Consider the following 23,437-nt stretch of genomic DNA (forward strand, 5'->3'; position numbering starts at 1 on the left):
TCTGTTACACTATGCACTTATAATTAGGTAAAGTATTCACTGGGAGCCAAGAGGAGAGTTTTAAAACACCTTGTTTTACTACTTTTAATCACGTGCTTTTTATGGTAGGAGTAAGGTAGATCTGGCTGAAAATCTCTTCCAAGCTAACTTTCCCTGCATTCTCTCCCAAATTAAATTGGACCTATTGCATATTTGGTTGCCAAACATCTGTCTTGACAAGACTATGAACTGAATTTGAAAGTCCACATCAAGTAAGAGACCGAACTTGGCATATTGGTCACCCAACCACCAGTCATTTGACAGTTGGCAGCACTAGTAACATGCTGAAAACAGTTAGGCATTGCAATGAGTTACAAGAAAACCCCCCAAATAAGGGAATTTTGGTTGCAGAATGTACTACAAGAAAGGCTTCAGAAGATTCTTGGAGAAAAGTGGAGGAGTCAAAATTGTGCAAAATAGCATTGTCCTTGGGGCCACCCACCCACCCATATGTTGAAACTGACATCCACAAATGATAACAAACCAAGCACTCTACTGACAGTCACTGCCCCTTTTGTGGCTTAAGTGCTTAATTTGTTTGGGCCCACACAAAAGCCAACATTTTGGTTGCTAGTTGTTCGACTGGATATTAGATAGGGATGTTAACAAATGAATCCTGGGCATTTGGATAACAGTGGTCCTCTTCCTCAATGGTAACCAATCATCACCCTCATTGAAGATGTCTACATCAATTACATTTTCTTTGAATATAGAAAATACACCAAGCAGGTACCCGTTAGGCAGCATGAGTGACACATTGGAGAGGGTCAGCAATACATAGGAGAGGGTCAGCAGCAATACACTGGAGAGGGTCAGCATCAAATACATTGGGGAGAGTCAGCACTGTAGCAAATATATTGGAGAGTGTCAGCAGCAAATACAATAGCAGAGGGGACAGCAGTGGCAGTATTACAGCTCAATAGATGGACAGCGTCTGCATCAGTAGACATTATTTAACAGATGATGAGACAATAAGGACACAATGTTAAATGGTGCAAGATGGCATTGTACTTGGGGCCACTCACTCCAGTGTGATGCATGTGTTCAATATCTACAGGATTGACATAACATGATTGGTGGGCAGCACAATAGACATGGTTATAAAGTCGACAATATAGTGAGATCAACAGTATTATTAGCACAACAACTACAATGTAGACAGTATTTATTAGATTGACAATTCAAATGTAGACAGTATTATCTCTAACTCTAATACTGTCCCTATCCCTAGACCTGTCCTTACCCATATCCCTAACCCTATAATTATACTGTCGACATTTGAATTGCCTACCTAATTATACTGTCCACCATGTGAATTGGCGACCTCATAATACTGCTGACACCTTAATTGTCAACTGTTACGCAAGCTGATAGACCAAGGCATGGACAAAATGTAAAATAGTGCAAGATGCAATTGTCCTTGGGACCACCCACCCATCCATATGGTAAAAAGGACATGCACATATTTTAACAAACAAAGCACTTCAGCGCAAGGGCAACCACTTTTGTGACTCAAGTGCTTAATTTGTTTGGGCCCCCACAAAAGAGAACAGTTGTTGGTCGTTGAACTGGACCAAATAGATAGCAGTTTAATTTTTTTTCTACAATTTACTAATGGTCATTTGGCTAACAGTGGTCATCTTCCTCTATATTGATGACCATGTCATCACCCTTATCGCTAATGTCATGATCATCATCATCACAATATATAAATTCATCCCCACTGGAATCTACACATTCTGTTGGTAATTAGCGGCAAGAATGGTATTCTTCATACAGGATGATGTCTGCCATACATTTCCTCTTACAAACACTTGCTTCACAGACAATTGTGTAAAATAATGCTTAGTCGTCTTGCTTCCCTTTTGTGTCAATACATCACCCCCAGCAGTAGCAATTGTAGTGTATCATGGATTGCATTAGTGGAGTCATTTGGAATTTGAAAATTGGAAGCAGGACTACTTACTAATAATGAGAAGGTTAATGATGAAGGTGTTGACACCAGTGAGGATTGCAACTGTCTATCCATTCGGCTGCTAGCTGATGCTGGGCTGCTTGCTACTATACACAATTTGCCACTTTTGGAAACACGACTTGAATGAACTTGCTGCTGTTGACGTATGAGGGAGGAGGTGCCTAGATGATCAACGTTCCTTCCTCTACTTATTTTGAAATGATAAAGGTTACAAATTCCTTGACAAATGTTGTCTGGGTTTAGATAAAAATATTTCCAAACAAAAGAGGTCCTTTTTTTATCTTCTGCTTTGGCATAATAATGCACTTATCATGGGTATCTTCTGGTGGTAACACTGGTGGCTGCCTTACTTAAATACAATCATCATTATCCTCCTCATTATCTTGTCCATGTACAACACATTCATTTTCAGATCCACAATTATTATTATCATAGATTTGTAAGGCGCCAACGTGCTCTGCAGTGCCATACAGTAGGGAAAACAGTACATACATAAAACAAGGACATACAAGGTAGACAAAATAAATGCAGACATGAAAACAAAGGGTATGAAGGAACCTGCTCATTAGAGAGATTACATTCTAAGTGGAAGAGGGCACAGCTGAAACAAAAGGAGCAAATGTGGTACAGAGTGGAGATTGGGATAGTTGTGTGGGTGCCTTAGTGTGAGTAGTGTTATCGGGGATAAGGTCACCTCTACAAAAGAGATGGGTTTTCAAAGAGCGTCTAAAGATTTGAAGGCTGTGTGAAAGTCTGAGTGTGGTAGGGAATTCCATAAGTGATGAGCAGCACAAGAAAATGCTTGTAGGCGAGAGTAAGAGGTGGTTACCAGAGACAAGGCGCAGGTCAGAGGTAGATCTAAATGAGTGGCAGGGAGAGTATTTTGATATGAGATTTGAGATATATGCAGGGGTAGTGTTGTTGAGGGATTTTTAGTTAAGGGTGAGTAATTTGAATTTGATTGTGGAGGACACAGGAGCCAGTGTAGGGATTTGCAAAGTGGTGCAGCAGATGTGGAGTGGTGAGAGAGGAAGATCAGTCTTGCAGCAGCATTTAGGATGGATTGAAGTGTAGCTATATGGGTGTCAGGAATGCCAGATAGTAAAAGGCTGCAATAGTCAAGACGAGAAATGATGAGAGAATGGAAAACAATTTTAGTAGCATGATGAGTAATAAAAGGGCATATTATGGTTTTTAAGGTGGAGCCAACAGGACTGGGAGAGACTTTGGATATGAGGAATAAAGCAGAGGGTGGTGTCAAGTGTGACACCAAGGCAGCGGGTTTGGGAGACAGAGGATATTGTAGTATTATTGACAGTGAGGGAGATTTGAGAGCAGGTGGTGACTCTGGCAGGAGGGAAGATAATAAGCTCTGTTTTGGACATGTTGAGCTTTAGGTAGCATTGAGACATCCATGGGGAGATAGCAAAAATACAGTTATCTCCCTCATCCTCTTGCACATTTGCAATTTTTATAGTAGCCTCCTCAATTTCTATGGGTAAATCATCATCAATACTAATACTACTACTAACTATCCTCACATTTCCAAATGGTTGAGGACTTTTCAAAAGGAGGATGCTCTATTATTACAGTGTCTGACTCTGAAACCTCAGACTCACATGTAGCACTCATTGACACCCTCCTTGGACTCTCCTCAGGATTCTGAGAGTGCCTAAGTTGTTATTCAAACTCAGTGTTATCTTCAGGCACTGATTTGGCTGTTTTGGAGGTATCAGTAACAGACATACACTCTGAGCGACAAAGTGGTGCATGTGAAGAAAGATGCACGACTGTGTTGGGCACTCTGTTTTTGAAAAGGCCATTCTAGTATATATACCGGTACCAGCAGTAGCAGGACCACTACTAGCAAAAAGTGGACATTGTCTGAGCCTTGTCTTGCCACTGTGGGTGGTACATGGAATGTTACCTATTTTCCTTTTTTTTGGACAAATCATCACATTTATCAGAAAATTCTCTCTTGATACTCCTCTTTACATCAAGAGCTGATCTTTTCTTCGAGATTGAATTTGACAACTAGTATTTGTATTTTGAGGATGCTTTTGGCAACTTTCTTCCCACATTACCATTTTTACTAGTAGAGGTCAGGTAGTACTACTGCCAGTACTGGTACTGGGCTGCTCCTGATCTGTACAGTGATCCATGGCTACCAAGAGGAGTAATTCTACTTGAATAGATTAGAGCTACTTGTAGATGCCTGCCACCATACCAGGGGAATGCCCAATGAGATAGGGAAAGGAAGGAATGTTATCTTACAATCGTTATGATACTGCACCACAATATATTTCCAATAAACAAGTTTTATTTTTTATCTGGAGGTTGTTCAGCTCTGAGTCAAAGACAAGAACACCCTGTTTCCTTATTTGGGATGTGTAGATGATGCTGACCCTCACACAACAACATGATTTTTTGAATATAGTTTTCACTGAACGGCCCTTCCAAAATAGACAAGTATTGAAAAATAGAAAAGATTAGTATATATATATATCGGTTTATGTGGGAGTGCTGCTGCGTGCTGACCCTCACATACAGCCTTTTTAAAATATAGATTTCACTGAATGACCCTTCCAAAATACGCAAGTATTGAAAAATAGAAAAGATTAGAATATATAGTGTTTTATGTGGGAGTGCTGCTGCGTGCTGACTCTCACAAACAGCCTTTTTAAAATATAGATTTCAATGAATGACCCTTCCAAAAAAGACACGTATTGAAAAATAGAATAGATTAGAATATATATAGAGATCTTTAGTGGTGTGCTGTTGCGTGCTGACCCTCACTAACAGCCTTCTTTAAATATAGATTTCACTGAATGACCCTTTCAAATGGACAAGTATGGAAAAATAAAAATGTTTAGAATATATATAGTGCTTTTTTTGTGGGGGGGGGGGGAAGGGGGTGGTCCAGCTGTGTGTTGACCCTCATAAACAGGCTTCTTTAAATATAGATTTGACTGAATGACCCTTCCAAAGTAGACAAGTATTGAAAAATAGAAAATATTAGAATATAATAATATATAGCCTTTTTTGGGGTGGGCAACTGCTGCTGAATCTCACACGCAAACACCCAGTTTATTTTCTAAATTATATCAGTTGTCACTGTCCCACACAAGATTACTTTCACTACAAAAACTTTCAAGTTTAAAAGAAAGAAATCTGTTTGTTTTTTGGATTCTGCTGCATATAGTCTGACAGCAAAAGCACACTGTTTTTCTCAAAGAAATAAAATATACTAGTTAGTTCAGATGATATCTAACTCAATCTGTATATACTGTCTAGTACTATTATATATATATACAGGGCAGCCAAGAGGAAGTTGGGGCTCCGATACAGCAACTTTTTTGCCCCCCCCTTCCACAGGTGAGTAGAAAGGGTGCTGTATACCACAGCGCAGCGACGGCACCAAATGGGCATAGCCACATAATTTTGGGGGCGTGGTCAACATAGTGCGTGGTTGCGCGTCTTTAAACATGACACATTGGGGGAGATTCAATTGCCGGCGATGTGACACGCAGACTTCGCGCAGCGCACCTTGCCGGCAATTATGGTAGAAATCTCCGCTCATTTTCCCTCGCACCCCATAGAGGTGCAAGGAAAAACGGGAGGAGATTTCTGTCAAATCTCTGTCGCAAAGTGTCTCATGGACGTTCCGGAGACACTTTGGGCTAGATTTACTAACAGGCGTGATGCATGGCGGCTTGCATCGCGGCGGTTTTCCAGCGGGTTTGCATTCAATTTGAAGCCGCCGGCGATGTAACGGCGGGATGTAATGCTCAAAGCCGCCGGTGGCTTTGAATAGAACATGGCGCTTTTGCTTGAAATGACGGCGCTTTTGTGTAAAGGCGTTTTTTTGGAAAATTACACCTGTCTCCTGGCCTGTTACTATTGGCTATTTTCAAAGTCAGGAGATTTGACATCACAAGCACTATATAAACCACTGGCCTGACACTTTTTTCTCTGATAGGGTTTTGAGGAGTTTTGAGAGAGGAGTTAGTTGGTTTGAGCTTTGGTGACAGTTGGTGAGAGTTGGAGTTTGGTGGATTGGTGAGCGATATCTGATTGAAGTGTGAGTAGTCCTGTGCTATTTTTCTGTTTTGTACATTTATTTTCTCTTTTATTTTCTGTCTTGTATTTTTTGTATTTGACTTGTCCTTTGTCTGTGTTACTTGTGTGGAGTGTGTTTGTAGTTAGTGTAGTTTGTCCTTTGTGTTTGTCAGTCCTTCTGTGTTTTGTGTTTTTGTGTCTGTGTAAAAATGTCCAGAGATAGGAGGGGAGAACAGGCTGAGGAGAGGGAGATGGAGGTTGAGGGGGCTGAGGAGGGAGAGGGAGAGGTTGAGGAGTCAGGACAGGGCAGGAAGACGAAGACAGGGAGAAATGTCAGATTCTCCCACAACGGAAATTGTGTTCTGGTGCACCACATAGTTCCCTGCTATGAGGTCATCCTAGGGAACCTGGCAGCCCGGACTCCTCTAAGGCGCCGTCACCAACTGTGGGGGAGAGTGTGCGATGCTGTGAACGCGGTGGGCCCACTAAAGAGGACAGTGGCGCACTGCCGCAAGCGCTTCTCAGACATCAAGAAGAGGCTTAAAGAGAAGATGGCCCAGGAAAGGAGGTCCACAAGACGCAAGGGTGGTGGCCCCCCCACTTCACATTGAATACACCAGTTATGAGGAGGAGCTGCGGCAGATAATACCCCGTGAAATTGTGGAGGGAATTAATGTGCAAGACACAGATTCACCCTTGTTTGCCCAAGGAGTTGGTGAGTTATTTGTCCTTTTTACGATAACAATATTAAAAAAGTGTTTTTTTTTCTTAAAAGTGCCTTTATTATTTTAAAAGTGCCTTTTTTATTTTAAACATGTTTTTTTTTAAAAAAAATGTGTTTCTTTTCTTAAAAGTGCCTTTTTTAGACAATCAGTATGTAAAGGGCAAAAAATTGTTTTTGAACTGTTTTTAAATTTGCAAACACATTTTTTCCCCAAAAAAATTATTTGTAAATTGCTTTTTGCTGCAAATACATTGTATGCTTTGTCTAATACATCCAGATTTGCCAGGACGCCAGTTTACTCCCAGTCCAAGGTCTACACCTCCACCTTCAGCAAGAGATTCTGGCTCTGAAGAGCAAGCAGGTGCGTGTTCTCTGTTTGGGGGAGAAATAATGGACTTGGATGTTTTTGTGTACAAATGTTGGAGTCCATCTTATATTTAGTGATTTGTATATGGTTTGCAATGAGAACATAGGGCAACATTTACTAAACTGAGGGTTTGGAAACCTAGAGATGTTGCCTATAGCAACCTATCAGATTTTAAAAATAATTTATTTATTGCGTTCTTCAAAATGTCAGCTAAAATCTGATTGTTATATGATATGATTGCTATAGGCAACATCTCCACATTTTCAAACTCGCAGTTTAGTCTATATCCCCCATCATGTACTACACAGAGGGAGACCTAAAATAGTATTCGCTTACCCCAAAGCACGGTCTTGCAGCATTTTGATACAAACACCCTCAATGTTAGCATTAAAAATTATTGACATTTTGATCCCATCACTGTAACGCATAGGCAAAATGAGATTTTACTCCTAAAACATATGAGTAGCATCCTTCATCAGGTCGCAGAGGACAACTTATCTTGAAGGTAGACATTGGTAACCATTCTTTAGTTGTTAAATGGGTTTTTTTTGGGTACATTGACCAGAATGCAATTTACAAACATGTTATTTCCTATATACTTACCTTGGTTATTTCACCACAGGAATCTCAGCATCTCTGCAAGGCCAGCGCCAGTCTGCGCAGATGTCACCTACTGATGACCCACAAGGAGACACAGTCATCACTTTAGAGATGGTAGATGTCCCCATGTCTACGCGCCAGGAACAAGCACCTGGCCCTGCGGAACAGTCATCCGAGCAACAAGCTGCAGCTCCTCAGATGGATACAGGGCGAGAAATGGCCCAATCCATAGCTAATTTTCAGGTACAGCAGTGTCAGTTTATGGACAGCCAAACTCGCCACATGTCCCAAATTGCGGCCCAGTTGAGGCGGATACACCGCTCCAATAGCCAAATCCCTGCTGGAATAAACCGTCTGGCAAACGCTTTGGAGCAAACCAATGTGCAGCTGGCCCAAATGACTGGGGCTGTGGACGCCTTGCATTCCTTCGTTCGCGAGGGGAATGCAAATGTTATCCGGCTGGCAGGCCAACTACAGCAGGAACTCATTGCCCGCTTGCCGGCACCTTTTTCATCAGCCTCCACCAGTACTGCTAGTACGCCAAGCAGATCGGCACATAGTACTCCTCCAAGGAGAGGTGCTCGCACCAGGGGTGGGCGAGGGAGGGTAGAGAGTGGGGCAAAACATAGTGATATGCCAGCGAAAAGGCGGCGCTAGGGCAAAAATTTTATTATTGGGTAATGTTTTGTTATGTATGTGTAAGCGTTATACTTTTTCTTTTATTGTGTTGTAATGCAATAAATGCAGTTATATTTCATTGGTATCAGTCTTTCTTTTCTGCACATTAAACAAGAGTATACTGTTTTCTTTAAAACGATGCACTAATTTTACGTACACATTGACCTCTGACTGTCACTTTCCAGGGATTTTCACAATTACAACATCCGGAGTACACACTATCCTCTGTTTAAAGGGTCCAATTTTATTAAAAAATTCCATAAAAAAAACCGATGCACTGACATAAAAAAAACACAATATATACAATATACAATTATAGTATGCACTTACATTTAAAGTAGTTTGTAATGAGACGGTCTCAAATCTGCCTCCCCCCTCTGTGCTCTGCACATCACCAAATGGGACATGGGCCCCTACTTGTTCACTGTCTACTGCAATAAACGGTGGGGTAAGTTGATGTAAAGCTAGATTATGTATCAGACAGCAAGCCAGGATAATAAAAGACACCTTTACAGGTGCACCCCACCAAATTTATCTAGGAACCTGGTTTACATGAGTACAAACATTGGTACTACGTCCACATCAGCCAAAGATTCCAGATTCAAACGCACTTTAAATGCTCATGGAGTGGTCGGTCTGCGCAGGGTCCACGGAACAGATGACAACTGTTGTACATCCTCCTCCAGGCGCCTTTCTGCCTCCATCAGGTAAAAAGCTGCAAACATACACTGTCCAGAATGCACCACATTCCCCGCAAAAGCCATTCTCCAAAAAACCCACACCTGATTAACTGCTGGCCGCTAGACTGTCATTGACTGTGATTTATTCAGGCAGAAACACCTTTTTGATTTTGTAATTTTTCGATTGCATTAGCATTAAAGTAAGGGTTAACTATGTAATGACATATTGTGCATCCTGATTTTGAAAAAACAACAGTATTTTTGAGGATTTGTTGCAACTGAAAACAAAAAAAAAACCTTTACATCAGTAAATAGGATGCAATAATTCTGGGTGAAAAAAAACCAAACAAAAACCTACCCTCAAATTACATGACAGTTTGCCCATTTCCCATATACAATCCTAAAGGAGGAAACTTTGCACAAATTGGCTCTTTCTCTTATGTTAAAAATGGCTAAATAGTTCAAACAGCACACTGTTTTAGCAATCTCGCCGCTCACAAGCAGCGCTTTCATTTTGGTCTATTGCGGCTTTATAAACCCCCTAATAGTAAATCCGGCTGTTTGTATGTTGAACATTGTTGAAACCGTCATGGCGCTTTATACAGAGGCGGGTTTGGAAACATAATTTCTGGCCGTTTGGACGGCGGGTTTAGCCTTAGTAAATCCGGCGATGGCTAAACCGCCGCCAAACCCGCCGAAAGTCGGCAGGTTTACAAACACGCCAGTTAGTAAATCTAGCCCTTTGTGTCTAATTGAATTCCCCCATTATGTATTAAAATGGTGTTATTCTCACCTACCTGCTATTACAGCTTTCACAACCTGGTACTGGATTCTTGTATAGATTCTGGAATGTTGGGAGCTGTTTAGAAAATTTACATGAAATATGGAAAATAATAAAATAATAAGTGAACACAGTACACAACACAGATCACACAGTATATAATAAATACATTATAATAAAATATTACATTTATCACACCCTTCCCAGTCACATCACTCTACCCCTCAAATACATCACGCCATGCCTGAGCTACATCACGCCACCCCCCAGACACATCTTGCCACGCCACCCCTCAGACATATTAGAACCCGCCCAAGACATATTAGAACCCTCAAGACACATTATAACACCCCTTTCCTTAACCCACTGTACTTACCGACAGAAAACGTCCTGCAGAGTGAGCAGGGAAGCTATTAGTCTTAAGAAATCTTGGGAGATTTGGAGCTCCTGGCTTGCTCTGCAGGCTGCTGGACAGTGTGTGATGACACACACTGTTATTACACACTGTCCGTGGACACCCCCCCCCCCCCCCTTCCCACTTGCGGCTGTCCGCACCTGCGCCACTCGCGAACAAAAAAAAAGTACTTACAAAAAAAACAACATTTTTTGACCAGTGAAGAGTTTCGTCGGATTTCAAGAAATTCGAACTGCTCATCTCTATCATATAATGAAAAGTTGCAAACCTGAAAAATCTCCAGGACCTTTTTCAGGTTTTCAATATCTGGCTGGTAAATGATGTACCTGACAATCAATGATTTTGTTTAAAATAAATTCCACTGTTCTATACCCATGGCTTGTGCTGTATGCAATAAATCAATAGTATTTTTCCTTATATAGCACTGGTGCTCTCTGGTCCTCTGTGTGTACAATAAAATAATTTCAAACGTTGATAATATAAATGCAGTAACTATAAAGACACGTGAGGCTGATCACAGCTGTTTAATTAAGCCGATGTGCTCACCTCCCACCAGCAGAGGGCGCATCCGCTTCTCCGCGCTAATTTGTGGGTGACGTCACGGCGGTCTCTCTTCCCTCCTTATGTGAGATCTCTGCACGGAAACTCGGCCTCTTTCCGGCGGGGGAACTGAGACAGACTGGTTGACAACCATGAAGGTGAGCTTGGGAATCAGCGTTTAATTCTACCTGTGTGATGCCCCGTTCCGGGAAATATCCCCCGGGCCCTGGAGCAGGGAGTGCGCGGGGTGCAGAGAACGGTGATTTAACCTAGTAACTGACATGTAGGCGGCAGATTGCAGCGGATTGATGTGACTGCCGGCTCAGGGATGGCAGAGAGACATGGCGGCTGCCTCTGTACTTAACGTTCCCGAGCGTTGTTTCTGCTCTTCCTGTATGTCAGTAACGGAGAGTGCGGGGTGCAAGCTGTATGTGTCTAATAACCGGGTCTCTGCACGGACTGGCTGCCCATGTACCCATCCTCATACCTGCAAGCCTGTGGTATCGTCACCTGCTCCTTGCTGGTTGTCTCCTACTTACTGTATATTCTCCTGTATAGTTTGTGGTGTAAGGAATTGCTGCGAGTTTTGTATATAATGTTTCTTATTGCTGACTAGCTGTGTGAAATCTCTTCAGTGGTTGGTAAACTCTGTAGTCCTTGTCATACTTAAACACAGAAGGAATCTGCATGTGTGGGTCCCCTAACCTGTATTCCTCTGTCTTCTGTGGTATAATTATGAGGTTATTTGCTGGGTAGATCTATACAAAGCCATACTAATATAAATGTATACTCTACCACTTTGGCATGGCAATTTAATGCACAGGGCTGCTCAGCAGCATGGATATCATCATCACCATTTATTTATATAGTTCCACTAATTCTGCAGCGCTGTACAGAGAACTCTCACATCAGTCCCTACCCCATTAGAGTGTGTGTGTGCCTAATATATATATATACACACACACACACTCGGAGACTATGGTCAATTTGATAGTGGCCAATTAACCTATTAGTATGTTTTTGGAGTGTGGGAGGAAACTGGAGCACCTGGAGGAACATAAACTCCACACAGATAAGGTCATGGTTGGGAATTGTACTCATGACCCCAGTGCTGTGAGGCAGAAGCGCTAGCCACTGTGCTGCCTATTGGATTTTCTTTGCTGTGCCAATTTTGTAGTTTTCCATACCAAATGTTAATAACTTTTTGTTGTTGTTCCTGCAGCTCAACATTTCTTTCCCAGCCACTGGCTGCCAGAAGCTCATTGAAGTGGATGATGAGCGCAAGCTGCGTACTTTCTATGAAAAACGTATGGCCACAGAGGTTGCTGCTGATCCTTTGGGTGAGGAATGGAAGGTAAGGGATTAGTCTCCACTCTTAATTTGGAAATGTTTTGGTGTGCTAATCTGTTTCTAAATTCCCTCCTTAAATATACATTGTATTGCAGATAAGATACAACTGCAATCTCTGCATGGTGCTGTGGACCCTCTGTGGTGCTATATATATATATATATATATAAATATTTTTATCTCAATGGACTGTCCTTAGTAAAAATAAATAAATACTGAAGACATAGTGTTAATAAATTACTCCTTGTTTCTATGCCATATGTGACTTTCAATAAAAAATTGAAATTATCTATTTTTTTATTTCAGGGATATGTTGTGCGTATCAGCGGAGGGAATGACAAGCAAGGATTCCCCATGAAACAGGGAGTCCTCACCCATGGTCGTGTTCGCCTTCTCCTGAGCAAGGGTCACTCCTGCTACCGCCCCAGGAGGACTGGTGAACGCAAGCGCAAATCTGTGCGTGGTTGTATCGTTGATGCCAACCTGAGTGTGTTGAACTTGGTTATTGTCAGGAAAGGTGAGTTATATTGCTTACTCTAGAGATCAGAGATGTGACTGGATGGTTTTGTTGCATGCTATAATGGATATACCACCTCTGCGTCTCTTGTAATTTGTTTGTCCCTGTACGGCGCTACGGACACCTTGTGGCGCCTTATAAATAAAAATTAATAATATACAATAAAAGTAAATTTCGCAATTAAGTAAATTATGGACTTCAAAAAGTCCCCCAGTGTTTTGTGTAATGAAACAGTTGGTATGAGATTGAACTTTCTGGTGAATCATTGGCTTTCCAAGCCAAGGCCAAAACCATAGGATCCAGATGAAGCTGTGGGAGAAAACAGGTTTTAAAACAGTATTGGTAGTAATTATGTTCTTTGGCGACAGTGGGAAACGGAGGATGCAGCCTAGTGTTTATCATCAGTTCTCAGTATAACGTATGAGGTGTTGTGTGCACATCCAGATATCTGCTATGTACTTAGGAATGTGTAGACTAAGTAATAGAATTAACTGCTTTCAGTAAGCTACTACACCAATAATAGGCTATCTAATATCCCTATGTTTTATATCTCCTTATTTGTCATGATAGAAGTATGGAAGGAGCTTGGGTATCATGATTTCAGCAACTAAAACACATTTTGGAATATCACAAACATGGCTTAATGTGCAAGCAGGACTAGTACATGTCACATATCAGTAATGAACTGTGTTAGTGGCGCTTCACTCAGGTGTGCCGCCCTGCTTGTATCGGTGAAGTGTCACCAAACACTTCACATAACATATCTATATAAAATCAGCAATACATACATTTCCTCCTAGCTCAGAGACCTGAAACCTGGACATAGACTCCATATGTGCATTTATCATCTTTCCCAGTGTGTGTGAAGGCAGCGCCAAATGTAGGACTAGTACATGTGGCTTTAGGGAAAGTCGTTTTTTGTTTTTGTTTTTTGTTTTTTTTAAATGTTTGTGTCTGAGGTTTTGGTTGGCTACAGTTATATGTAATCAGTGACCCAAAGAGAAGTCATTGTATGACTAGTAAAGTTGCATTTCTTCTCTTAAACATTGAATGCAGACAAGTAAGAGGTTACCTTACCATCCCTGATAATGTCAAGCAGGTGTTATGCTTACATGTGCAAAACGAACAGGGAAAACAATTTATTTTTTACACTTTGTCTTGTCACTTCCCTATGCTACTTAGTTACTATATGAACAGTTTTTTAAATTTGCACAGAGATATAATTGATGGCTTGGTACTTACTAGAAATTCATTGTTAAATTTTTGGTGTGTTTGTTTCTTTGGTGAATGTAATGTTTGAACTTGTTAGTTTCATAGCTGACATTAGTGTGTTAATGGGTTTTCTTCTTTAGTCATTCACATCCCTACGATATGCTAGATTGTAGGTGAGACCCAGCATTTAATCTCTAAACTGGAGATTCCAGTTCAAGGCTATAAATGATGGCCAAGTCTCCTTGGCCCTTTTCCAATCAGAAACATATGTTTCATGTCTGATCTCTTTAGCTGATGTGTATATATCTCAAATGACACGTTCTGCCCATGCAGGCTTTATTTCATATGTTTAGGTGTCAACCTACACATAATAAGTGGCTAACATAATAGATGAGCATTTTTGGAAGGGTATGCAACAAAGAGTTGTCTGTTTTCTATACAGTCATTATGTATATACAGTGCATATTGGTCCTTAGCTGCTCTTGTCCTGCAGCTATAATTATTGTTCCACTTATGTATCATCTGTTCTCCGTCCCTCTTAGATTGTGTAGGGTAGCTTATTTGTACTGTCTGTTTCATATCTTTATATGTAATTTGTGTTTTAATCCCCTCTGTGTACAGCGCTGCACACGGTCAGCACTTAATAAATAAAAGATAATTAGCCGCAGTGAATGTTTTCTGGAAGTTGGATAAATGCATTGATCATATGTTTGCATTTTAATTTCAGTTATGTGGTTTTCATGGTACTTTAGGACTTGGTTAGCCAGTGACAGAACCGTGCAACCGTTTGCTCACTAGAACAAGCAGAATAGCTGAGCTTCGTTCAGTTAGTTGTCATCAAGAAAGTATGTTTTAATATAAATCTGACTAAGTGACTTTTCTGAACAGGCAAGACTTTACACTGGACAGGATAAAAGTATGTAGTAAAATTGTGTTCATAATTTGTCCTCTTGTATGCCGCTGTGAATTGGGGCTTGCAGAGAAACCTAAAGCGTTATCAGATTTACTAATTCAAATAGACCAGAGTGTATAATGTGTGCTGTCATGTTGGTGGTACCACTTTACATCTTATATAGGTATCTAGTGTAATGGCATTGCAAGCAACATGTTATATGGGCATTCTCGGCAGATCATTTAAAACTGTGTTTTATGTAAAGATCTGACCAAGTATTAGAGATTTTAAACATGTAATTGATTGTAGTTCATTGAGTTTGGTACTTTCTTACAACTGTCAACATTAGGTTCACATTTAAACTTGTTCTGGATAGATTCTCACAGGTGATTGTATATCCACCAGTGGTGCATTGTCCACCTGTCCGTATTGCGCTGGCCTCATGGTAAAATATTCTGCTGTCCATTCATCTTGCAGTGAACGCAGCATTGACCGCTTTTCCAGCAGCTTTTGAATACATCTTGCTGCTGTGTACCTTACATTTACCAGTTTTCTGTATCTCCACCTTTTATTTAACAATGGCTTCATTTAAACCCCAAACTGTTTACAGCAGACATGTTGTTTTCTTGCTGTTTGAATCAGTTTATCTTCATCAGTTTAAGAACTGCATCTGAATGATAACCTGTTGTGTGTGTTTTAGGGGAGAAGGACATCCCTGGCCTTACAGACAACACTGTTCCCCGCCGCTTGGGTCCAAAGAGGGCCAGCAGAATCCGCAAGCTCTTTAACCTGTCCAAAGAAGATGATGTACGCCAATATGTGGTCAGGAAGCCTCTTTCTAAAGAAGGTAATTATTATTGACCTATATACTGTGCCACACTTTTATTTTAATCTGGTTTTGCATTTGGTTTGTAGATGTTATCCATACCTTCCTGCAGAAACCTTTTTCTAGTCTGGTGTGTTCTATATATTTTTTTTATACTGTTAATGCATATCTTTGGTGGATATTGCCCATACAGTCATTTGCTGTGTTTCAACAAATGTATTAATAATAGCTTCTTTAGTAGGAGCACGTGTTAATTATTGCCACCATTTGTGTTTAAAACAAACTGACCATACCTTTAATCTACCTGTCCTCCATCAAGATGATTCACCAAGCATGCACTGGTGGTGAGCTCTGTGGACAGTTTAAAATAAATAATAATTTGGTCTACCTTACCTATAGCTAAATGGCATCGGTATGGTATATCTCAGTACTTTTCCACATGAAGTTTTTTCTAGTATGGATATTGATCTTTAAGATTTTGTGCTTTATGCAACATTGTAGTTGGAGTTCTCCCCTGAAAACTTTAACAGCTGGATGGCATTGAGAAGTAGTTTGGTGGGAACGGTGTAATACTTGACGATAATAATGAAAAATGATGGAGGTTATTACCATGCCTGGACTGACTGTCGGGACATTTCAGACTGGTGGTCAGTTGACTCACACTGTTGGCTGCAGTGCTCACACACTGCTTGTTATAATAGAGAAAACAATGGTTTGTCCTATTATAAGAGGACTCTGTTGATCTAAGAGTTGGGTGGAAAGTAAAAACAGCCAGGTGGAGCACACAGGAATTAGGTCGTGAGGAGAACACTGGTGGTAGTATTGAGAAGTTTTTGGGTGTTTTTTTTTTCTTGTAGTCCAACAAAGGCTTCATTTGTAATTTGCTTGGTTATACTGCTTTTAAAAAACTTAGCAACTGCATGACATTTTGGTTGCTTAATACAAGTTAAGTTTAAATTTGTTGGATAAAATCTTATTAGGTTGGCTTCATTGAAGTGTGAAGCATTTTGTGGTGGTAAATTGTTAAAATTACTTAACAGCATTATTTTGTCATAATTTTTCTCAAGTAAAAACACATGACTAGGATACATGTGCACTTTAAGTGCCAATGTGTATTTAGCCTGGCAACCTGGAGCTCACACACTTTGCATGTGTGTGTATATGTATATATAATATATATAGCGCCGTGTAAGCGTTGAGCTTTTTAGACTAGTGTCTAAGGCATTAGTCTAAAGTGCTGGCCTGCTTTAATGCAACACTGCTTCAGTGTAGTAATTTGTGCTCATTGTCAACAGGGAAGAAAGCCAGGACTAAAGCCCCCAAGATCCAACGTCTTGTGACCCCTAGAGTTCTTCAGCACAAGCGCAGACGTATTGCACTGAAGAAGCAGCGTACTCAGAAGAACAAGGAGGAAGCATCAGAGTATGCCAAGCTCTTGGCTAAGAGAACAAAGGTACACTTATGATTTCAAATTAAATTCTGTTAAACTTCAGATTCCAGTTTAAGAAACCTAGTTAATGATGTATGTTTTACAATTCTAACAGTTCCACATCACATAGATGTATATTGCATAGTGAGTGGCCCAGTCACTTGCAGTATTACTACACTAAGGGAAAACATTATTTTAAATACTTGTTGTTTTTCCTTTTGTTTAGGAAGCCAAGGAGAAGCGCCAGGAGCAGATCGCCAAGAGACGTAGACTTTCCTCGCTGAGAGCCTCCACGTCCAAATCTGAATCCAGCCAGAAATAAAGCCTCAGATTTAAATAAATACATTTTCTTGTAAAGTATCAAGTTTTGGATTTATTTGAAGCCTATATTTTAAAATTAGCCACATAAGTAGAGAAACTCACTGTGTTGCATTTTCTTAATATGGGTTAGTGTGTGTGTGTGTGTGTGTGTGCAATACATGCATTTGGCTCTTGGTGTAGACTTCTGAAAGTGTTTACCCACTTGATGCATGAGAATAGCACAAGATGCTTTTTGGAAAACTTGTAAACAGTGGACATGCGATTGCACTAACATTGAATGTTAAGTGATTTTCCTTTGTTAAAAGCAAAGTACAGATAAATTCATTATAGAGGGCAATCTAGTAGAGACCCCATACTGTGTAAGATAGCTTCTCCCTTACATAATGCAAGAGGCATATACTTTTACAAGAGAAATTTGGCATGTGCTGTACATAGTTTATAACTTTGATTTTGTAGCAAGTACAAAGACGCAACTTATTAATAAGACCAATATTTTTGACCTTTGGCAGAACATTTAGCTTCAAGTCGCATGGTACAAGATGATTTCTATACTAAAAACTAAACTGAAGTGGGTCACGTGTACACATTTCCCTTTGTATTCAACAATACACCTATTGATTGTAGAGCAATTCTGTACACTTGAAGAAAAAATGTCCAGTGCTCCAACACTAGGATTATCAAATCTTACAAGACTACTTTTACATATTTGTCATGAGAGCCTATTGACACACAAATATGGTCACAATCTTACAGCACACTGCTTTTTCAAGTCACACAAGCATTTCCACTTGCTACAGCTGCTGCTAACATTACTGTTTTACCTAAGCTATTTAAAACTAACACGAACATCTTTCATACCATTGGGAGACATTGGTGTATAATAGGCATAAAGGCACTTTAAACGTAACTGTTTGAGAACACACTTCCCCCTACTACACCCCTTCTATCTGGAAGCAACCTCCGTTTTAGTTAAAGTGCTAGGTAGTAGTAGGGCATGTTTGTATGGGCTACACGTGTATATACTTTATTGCAAATTTTCTTTTCACTTTTGTCAGCGCAAGACCCAGTGAATGAATAGCATGTGGGCTTGCTTCACTCTGGGTCCCTTCGTTGGAGTGTGCAGCTTGTCTGCGTACCTCACCCCAGACACTTTATGCCACTGCCCTATATATATGGGAGTACTGTTTTATTACATTGGGGCTTACTGTGGAGATGCTGCTGATACAGCTGCTCCTCCCTCGCCTGACCGACTTGCTGACATATCGCTGGAAATGAGCAGTCGCACAGGGCACTTGATGCAGCTCGGCGGGTAGTGTTTATATTGTTGGAGGGTTTATATTTCTCTAGGAACCAAACTTTTCTGTATAATAGGTGTAGTGGGTCTCGGGGTGCACTATATGTATATGTTTAGAATACCTTTTAGTTTCTTGGAACAGGGTTTGTTTAGACATTTTTTTGTTTTAGATTTAAAAAAAAACTTAAAAGAATTGTGCCGGAGAGAGGAAATTCCAAGGCTGGAGGGCCTGCAGGAAAGTGTGCATCATTATTATACCAGTGCCAAATGTAATGTAAAATTATCTTGTGAACAGTCTGATCCGAACACCTTTGTGTGCTGCATGTGAGGTGGAGTTCTGTGATCACTGTGCTCCCGCACTGGTGACCCTGGAGGAATCGCCCTGGGCTAGGTAATTACTCAGGTAATGTCTCAGTCCACAGAGGTAGGGTAGGTGACCTTTATCTAAACACACCACACACTCCACACTCGCAGCCAGTGCCCCACCTGTTACTGGGGTTTCCCAGGCTGAGACAGGTTTGGTGGTATCTAGCAGAGTAAGCCCTGGACATCTATTAAATGTCTGGTTCCTGAATCTTAAGTTCATGAACCTCACCTCGGATCATTCTTCTGAAGAAGATGGGGAGTTGCTTCAACAGTCTGAGGGGAAAGGTTCTTGTGGGAAAGAGGACATACCTACCTTACAGAGTAGTTCATTTAATTGTGGATGCTAGACAAACATTAGGTTTTGCTGAGCTTGAGATGGCAGTCCTCTGGTTTCTCATTTTTTAAAAGGTGAAAGAAGCAGTTTGTTTGGTTCCCACCATCTCCTCTGCCTTTGAGGTTGATGTCCGAGGCCTGGTGTAAACTTCATAAACTTCCAGAGGCTGGTAAAATTTAAATCCCTTTACCCCTTGCCATTGGAGGAATCTGTTAAATGGGAAAGTGTTCCAAAAGTAGGTCCTCCTGTTGCCACAATTCCTGCTATTCTGGTGCAGAGTTTGTTTTTCCCTGTGATCAAACGGATACAGTGTGCCTTTTCCGCTCTGGAGGTGGGTAGTCTGTTTAGACCAAATAAGTCAGATGTGGGTGGAGCAATTTGCGAAGGTCATCCAAGACAATGTGCCCACAGCTGATTTGTTAGTTTTGGCATATTCAAGATGCCTCTGACTTTGTAAGTCAGGCTTCTTTAGACGCGGTGTCACCTCCAAACTCTATTGCACCCTGCCGTTCCATGTGGTTGTGCTCTTGGTCAGCTGATGCAGACTCGAAGCTTACCCTGGAGTCTTTTCAGTTCGATGGGGTTACTCTGGCTTTCTATCCATCCGCACAGCTAAACCGAAGCAGCCTATGTTTTGATCCTTTTATCCCTTTGATAGGTCAAGGGGGGCTCCCTTAAGAGAGCAACCCTTTAATTTCAAGGGGGCCCCCACAGGGGCTGGGCTTGGGCAGGTGTGGGGCTCCCAGGCTGGATGACAAGCCCGCTGCATGATGGGACATCTTACCACTGTCTTGTGGGTGCCCATCTGCTGCATTTTCAGGACCAGTGGTGGTCCTCGACTTTTGATGTCTGGGTTCAGGGAATTGTGACTCGTGGCTGTTATCGACCTGGTCAGATTCCTTGCATGCAGTTTCTTCACAACAGGTCTACCTTTTTGCGCTCTCGGGAGTCTGGCGTTTCGTGAGGCTATCCGGAAGGTTTTGGTTTCTGGTATGATTGTCCTGGAAAGAACTTTGGTGTTGTACTCCAACCTTTTTTCTAGTCCCAAAACCAGACTGATCATTTTGTCTGATCTCAAAACTCAACAAGGGGGTTTAGGTGTTGGGATTTCAGGTGGCGATGTTGCAGGCATGGAACACAAGGAATTTCTGACATCGCTCGACATAAGATGCCTGCATGTTCCCATATAGAAGGGGCATCTACTTTACAATCTGCGACTATCAATTAAGAGTGTTGGTGTAGCTTTCGCTCAGTGGATGTTCACCAAGGTAATGGCAATTATGGCAGGCCTCCTGCGTTCTCGGGGAGTCTCTATTGTGTCGTATCTAGATGTCCTGTTGTGGCGCCATCTGAATTGCTGCTTCTGCGGCAGAGTCAGCTAACAATTCAGTTTCTGGAAGCCCACAGCTAGTTTCTGAACCAACCCAAGTCCTTATTGAGTCTGGCACAACAGATTAGTTTTCTGGGCCTCAACTTTGACACAGTGCGATTTTTCTTTTTTTTTTTTTTATTCAGTTCTACAAAACATCAGGTATTTTCTGACGAAAAGGAAAGTGTCTCCTCTTCACTGTATGAAACTGCTGGGGTCCATGGCTTTGGTTTTCGAAGCTGTGCCCTTTGCATGGTTTCATTCTTGGCTAATCTAGAGAGATCTTCCCAGGCCACTACATTTGAACAAGCAGATTATTAGGCCATCGGAGACCACGCGTCAGATGACCAGAGTAACTCTGGGAAAAGTCAGTCATGGGAGTGGACTTTGATTACCACAGATGTCAGTCTGTCCTGTTGGAGCACGGTAATCGTTTTTTCCGATTCCAGGGCCTCATTGCCCGTCAATATGCTGGAACTCAGAACGATTTACAGGGCATTGGTTCAGGCTCAAGAGGTTCTGTCTGTGAGGCCCCTGAAGGTTAAATCTGACAGAGCTATGGCAGTAACTTACCTAAACAATTAGGATGCATGAATGTGCAGGGCCGTGGCAATGCAAGAAAAGGCATGGATCATGTCTTGAGCGGATCAACAGGTTTCCGTGATTTCGGCCATATTCATCCCAGGGGTGGAGAGCTTGGACGAGAGGTTACTTCAGCTGCATCAGGATCCACCCTAGGAAATGGTCTCGAGGAAGTCTTTGCCCTTCTGGTGCAGTGTTTGGGTCAGCCAGAAATCTATCTCATGGTGTCCCATGTCAATTTCAGGGTTCCTCTCTTCTGCTCCAAGACTAGGGATCCGAAAGCGTGGTACACTGATACCATGGCGATCCTGTGGTGGTTTTATCTGGTATATCTGGGTTCCAGCCATTCTGGTGGCTCCAGACTAGCTGCACAGAACACGGTACTTGGATCTTCTCGGAATGGTGGTGGGTCCACCTTACCGGTTGCTCCTGAGTCCAGATCCTCTGGACTTTGAATGTGTAACTACTGAAACTCTAATTATTCGGGCACATGGTTGAGAGGACAATGATTAAGACATTGAAACTTTCCTCTGCAGATTATCGAGTGTGGAAGAATTACATTCTTTGGTATGAACATCACTGTTTTCACACTTCTCATTTTAGTCTTGCTTCTCTTAAACTGCATGTTTCGTTGCGCTCCCTTTTTTTTTATTTATTTTTTATTTTGTGGTAGTTCTGAGGGATAATCTGTCTTCTACAGGGGCTAGGAATATAATCAATAAAATATTTCCATTGTTGAAATAGATGAAGTTCTCAAGTCCATTCTGTCAGACATCAGTGGTTTTTAGAAATTCAGATTAAACCCTTGAGGATAAACTTGCTCCCAATTTTTTTATTTTTTTTTATAAATACATAATACTATTGGGGCATGGTAGGTTATGCTGTTATCAATAGTTGCCCGATTCATCAAGAATGACTAAACTGGTAGATTGTTTTAAATGTGCAAGAAGCAGGTTTATTACTTTCAAAGTAACGGGCTGGCTGGAAACTTTTAGCCCAAGTGCAAAAGTCAAATAATTGGATGAAGTAATTTCAAATTAATAACAATCGATTTAATTGTTTTTTTTTATCTGAAAATATGCGAATAGTACGCTACGCCGTGGAAGGGTGTATTACGCAATAACACTAGCGAACACTTCTATACACATTTACACTCACACATTCATTTGTAAATAGTTTGCCTTAATAAATTTCCAGCACATAGTCTGCTATAGTCAAATGTACTAGATTTAATAGTTTAATATAATGTTAAAACCGCTTTGTTGACATCTAAGGTTCAGGATAAAAGAAATGTATCATGTTTGGTGTCATACTAATCCACTTTCTACGTGATGCACTTAGCCGATTGTATGAATGATAAAGGATTAATGCTCAAAATTATATTGTGTTTGGAATGTAAATAGGCTGGTTTGAATCAGTATTTTGGTGTGCTCCTGAGGCAAGATACGTAGGCAGCAGTTGGAGAGTTGATCCCCACCCTTGGAGAGTATCTGTTGAACCGACCTATGACCTGCATTACTGTGTCCTAAATCCTGAACCAATGGGAAAATGCCATGACATCACCACTGTCTTTTATGTACCACAAACTGTATATAAACCAGGCAGTGTGACCATAGGCTTCAGGACTGAATGACTGTATGCTTGATCCAGTGAGCTGCGTATGTATCGGCTCTACGTATATTATTTAATTATTTGTTACATCATGCTATTAAATCTCTTGTGCATTGGAACCACATTGTTAGCTATCAATATATATTGTCCGCAGTGATCGAACGAACATAACACGGGATGAGACTCAGCTCAGCAGCCTATTAGAAACACTTTTAAAGGACAAAAAAAATAAAATGCAGACAGCTGACTATGGGACTGGCCCAGCCAGTACCTGCAATATAATTTTACGGGTGTCACATGCACTATTGTTTAGTCGTAGTATGTTATCTACCTCATTGAATGCATATGTGGTCTACAATACATTGAGCGTACTACACCTCCACTTGGTGTCAAATTTTTAGGATAGCAACAAACCATTTTGAAGAGATCAGACACATAGCATATGTGACGACATTGCTCAAATGATCATGATAGAAAT

General features: G+C 41.1%; 1 protein-coding gene across 1 annotated transcript; it reads left to right on the forward strand.

Moving 5' to 3' along the window:
- The first annotated feature begins 10,909 nt into the window (after positions 1-10,909).
- On the forward strand, positions 10,910-17,442 carry RPS6 (ribosomal protein S6). Its single transcript, XM_075210684.1, has 6 exons — positions 10,910-11,016; positions 12,081-12,212; positions 12,513-12,723; positions 15,528-15,674; positions 16,949-17,106; positions 17,309-17,442. Exons 1-6 carry the CDS (start codon positions 11,011-11,013, stop codon positions 17,402-17,404), a joined length of 750 nt encoding a protein of 249 aa, XP_075066785.1. The 5' UTR covers positions 10,910-11,010; the 3' UTR covers positions 17,405-17,442.
- The last annotated feature ends 5,995 nt before the right edge of the window (positions 17,443-23,437 follow it).

Source organism: Mixophyes fleayi, chromosome 1, assembly GCF_038048845.1.
Source record: "Mixophyes fleayi isolate aMixFle1 chromosome 1, aMixFle1.hap1, whole genome shotgun sequence".
In the NCBI taxonomy this organism is placed as follows: Eukaryota; Metazoa; Chordata; class Amphibia; order Anura; family Limnodynastidae; genus Mixophyes; species Mixophyes fleayi.